Source organism: Triticum dicoccoides, chromosome 4A, assembly GCF_002162155.2.
Source record: "Triticum dicoccoides isolate Atlit2015 ecotype Zavitan chromosome 4A, WEW_v2.0, whole genome shotgun sequence".
Lineage (NCBI taxonomy): Eukaryota > Viridiplantae > Streptophyta > Magnoliopsida > Poales > Poaceae > Triticum > Triticum dicoccoides.
The window spans coordinates 668,945,794-668,949,490 of record NC_041386.1 but is presented as its reverse complement, the minus strand read 5'-3'; the positions used below and the strand labels follow the sequence as shown (position 1 = coordinate 668,949,490).

At 44.2% G+C, this 3,697-nt stretch overlaps 1 protein-coding gene across 1 annotated transcript; it reads left to right on the top strand.

The window, feature by feature from the left end:
* Positions 1–303: 303 nt before the first annotated feature.
* LOC119284019 (glutathione S-transferase U8-like) lies at positions 304–3,026 on the top strand. The gene is made up of 2 exons (XM_037563328.1): positions 304–871; positions 2,920–3,026. Exons 1-2 carry the CDS (start codon positions 304–306, stop codon positions 3,024–3,026), a joined length of 675 nt encoding a protein of 224 aa, XP_037419225.1.
* The last annotated feature ends 671 nt before the right edge of the window (positions 3,027–3,697 follow it).

The window sequence follows — 3,697 nt, the reverse complement described above, 5'->3', positions numbered from 1 at the left end:
TCGCCGCAGTACCCTTGCACGCCGCCCACCTCGCCGCAGTACCCATGGACGACGCCGCCGGTGGTTGTTGGCCGGTCCGCTCGGTCCGGCCCGGGCTTCGCCGCCGCCGGTCCGGTCCCAAAAACAGGACCGCCAGGTTGGTCGGTCCGGTCCGGTCCGGACCGCCGGCGGCCGGTCCAAACGCTGGCTCGGTCAGGGACCGGACCGTGTCCACCCTGGCACAACCACCACTCTTCCTCCATATAAATACATAATCTGGCACTGCTAACTCATTCTCAAGACATCATTTTTTGCTTGATCAGGATGTCGCAGCAGCCAGCACAGGCTCCGGCGCCGGTGAGGCTCATCACGGCGTTTGGCAGCCCGTTCGCGCACCGGGTGGAGGTGGCGCTGACGCTCAAGGGGGTGCCGTACGAGCTGCTCGTGGAGGACCTAGTCAAGAAGAGCGAGCTGCTGCTCGCCCACAACCCCGTCCACCAGTCGGTCCCCGTCCTCCTCCACGGCGACCGCGCCGTCTGCGAGTCCCTCCTCATCGTCGAGTACGTCGACGAGTCCTGCCACGACGACGAGGGGTTGCTGCCCCGGCTCCTCCTGGCGGACCCCTACGACCGCGCCACGGCCCGCTTCTGGGCTGACTTCATCGCCAACAAGTGCTTGAAGCCGCTGTGGCAGGCGATGTGGACGGACGGCGCGGAGCAGGCGCGGCTGACGAGGGAGACGAAGGAGGGCCTGGCGATCCTGGACGCGCAGCTCGACGGGAAGCGGTTCTTCGGGGGCGACGCACTCGGCTTCGTCGACCTCGCCGCCTGCACGCTGGCTCACTGGCTCGGCGTGCTGGAGGACGTCGCCGGCGTGCGCCTGATGAACGATGGCGAGGGAATTTCCTATTTGCCGCACTTTGCGGCAAACAGTCGACCAATCGCACACCTGACCGATAACCGATCGATAGAATGGGCCGGCCCAGCTGAGGTTGCGAGCATATGGTTTTGTGAACTTTCTGGAAGGTTCCTGACCAGTTTTGGAACCTTCTAGAAGGTTCCTAAACCGTTTTTTCTTTATTTTGCGTTTTCTCGGTTTTGTTTTTATTTCTCGTTATTTTCTCGGTTTTATCTATTTAATTTCTTTCTTTTATTTTCTCTTTTTCATTTTTCTTTACTGTTTCTTTTTTCTATTCTTTTCTAAATTGTTAAAAATATTAAATAATTGTTCAATTTTTATAAACAATATTCAAAAGTCCCAAATTTGTTCATGTGTTTTCAAATTGATCGCGTTTTTGTGAAAAAGTTCGGAATTTCTAAATTTATTTAAATTTCCAAACATGGTGCCGAGTTGCAAATTTTGTTCAAGTTTTCAAACACTGTTCTTATTTTCAGAAAATGTTCGGAATTTCCAAAAAAATTCAGGATTTCCAAAAATGCTCTGAGTTTCAAAATTTTATTCATGTTTTCAAAAATTGTTCATTATGTCAAAATATGCTTGTAATATCAAATTTTGGTTAGTTTTTTCAAACAATGTTCTGATTTTCAAATTATTTTTCACGTTTTCAATTTTTTGTTCACAATTTCAAAAGATGTTCATGTTCCAAGAAGTTTAGGAATGTCAAAATTTTTTCTCCTTTTCAAAATATGTTCAGAATTTAAAAAAACAATCAAGAATTTCTAATTATGTTCTTATTTTCAAAATGTGTTCACAATTTTTTCAGAAAAATGTTAATGCTTCAAAAAATGTTCGAGGTTTCAACATTTTAATCGTTCGATCGCTCGATCGGCTTGGGCCGACCTATTTAATCATTTCAGGATCCTGGTTTTGGGAAGGTTTATGGCCAGGTTTTTTCCGGTTTTGGGAATCCTCTAGAAGTATCCTGAACCGGCTTTTTCTTTTCCTTTTTTTTCTTTCCTTTTCTGTTTGCTTTTCCCTTTCCTTTTTTCTTTTTGATGTTTATTTCGTTGGAAACTTACAATTTTTTGTTCGGAATTTTAAAAAATGTTCTTGTTTCCAAAAATTTCTGACCATTCTCAAAAAATGTTTAGGAATTTCAAAAAATGTTCTCACTTTAATAATTTAGTTTAAAATTTCCAAACAATGTTCGTGTTTCAATAAGTTTACGCATTTCAAAAGATGTTCTCGTTTTCAAAATTTTGTTCGCAAATTCAAAAAATGTTCGTGTTCCAACAAGTTTAGGAATTTCAAATTTTGTTCTCCTTTTCGAAATATGTTCACAATTTCAAAAAATAAACAAGAATTTCTAATTATGTTCTTGTTTTCAAAATTTGTTCACAATTTTTTCAGAAAAATGTTAATGCTAAAAAATGTTCGAGGTTTCAACATTTTATTCATAATTTCAAAAATGTTCCCATATTTCAAATTTTTTTTGCATTTCTAAAAAAACTACAAATACTAATTTGATTTGCATTTTAAAAAATATTCATGTTTTAATTTTTTTAATCTGAACTAAAAAAATAATTCTTTCCAATTTTTTGTTCCAAAATTTTAAAAGAAAATCGTGATCTCAGAAAATATTCGGGAATTGTATTTTCGTAGTTCGGTCGTTTTTTTTCACAGATTGTTCAAATTTTGAAGAAATGTTTGCATTATAGGAAACTGTTTGGGATTTCCTAGAATTCTTGTTTTTTTAATCGTAATTATAAGAATGGTTCACTTTTTGAAAAAAAGTTTGGAATACAAATTTTTTGCGGCATTTCATAACTGTTAGCAATTTTTAAGAAATGTTTTTGAATTGTTTTCTAAATCTAAACCCCCACTGTGGGTTCTTATAGGATGTTTTGCGCCCTTTATGTCACAGTTGTTTTGCTTTTTTGTCGCGATAGGAAACAGCAAGCCCTTACGTAGGCGGGACGGCCCAGGCGGAGGGCTGCCTGTGCGAAAGCCTGTCATTCTACCGCAAAATGCGGCAGATAGGCGTTCCCGATGCCGAGTACCCTGCTCTGCGCCGGTGGGCCATGGAGTACACTCAGGGTGGCGTATTGGCCCGCTTGTGGCCCGCTCGGTCCTGGCCTGCTAGATAAATTGAACCGTCCGGTCTGCCAAATCAAGCCCGAGAAAATATCGGTCCGGTCCGGTCTTTAACCGAGCCGACCGAGCGGACCGAGAAACGCAGTCATCGTTGTTACCCTTCCTCGTCGTCGCGGTAACCGGCAGCCCCTGGGTGAACCACCGTGTCCCCGAGCTTGCGCTCTTCTTCCTTCCTCTCCTCCCCGTGCCCCATAGCCTCTTTCTGCCGCTCGCCGTCGCTGCCGTGCGTGCATTGCCGCCGTTCGCGAGTTCTCGGCCATGGCAACCGTTTCAGCACGGCCGTGATTTTCGGATCGTGGGAGAAAACCTTGGCCGTGATTCTCGTCCAACAAATCAGGCAACTGTTGTTTTGGAAGGTGCTAGATTTAATACCGTCAGCTTCCTATAATCATGCACAATCACACGGTGCCATTTCCTTTTATTCAGTCAAAGCAGAAAATTGAAAGTACGAGAGAAACAAGATTTGATCCAAAAATCACGCCACCATCTAGCGGTTAACCGCCCGTCCGAGTTGATCCGCTAATCACGCAATGGCCGCACACGAGAAATCGTGGGCTCATGCACACGACAGATTACTTGCATGCAACAGAAAAACTGCTAATGAACAAACATGTGCACGTTCATGGCAAATAGCCACAGGCCCGCACGCACTTCCCGCAGCACA

Coding starts and splice junctions, on each gene's coding strand:
- LOC119284019 (XM_037563328.1), top strand. CDS start 304: ATGTCGCAGCAGCCAGCACAGGCTCCGGCGCCGGTGAGGCTCATCACG. Junction 872..2,919: donor CGTGCGCCTGATGAACGATG/GCGAGGGAATTT, acceptor TGCGGCAGATAG/GCGTTCCCGATGCCGAGTAC.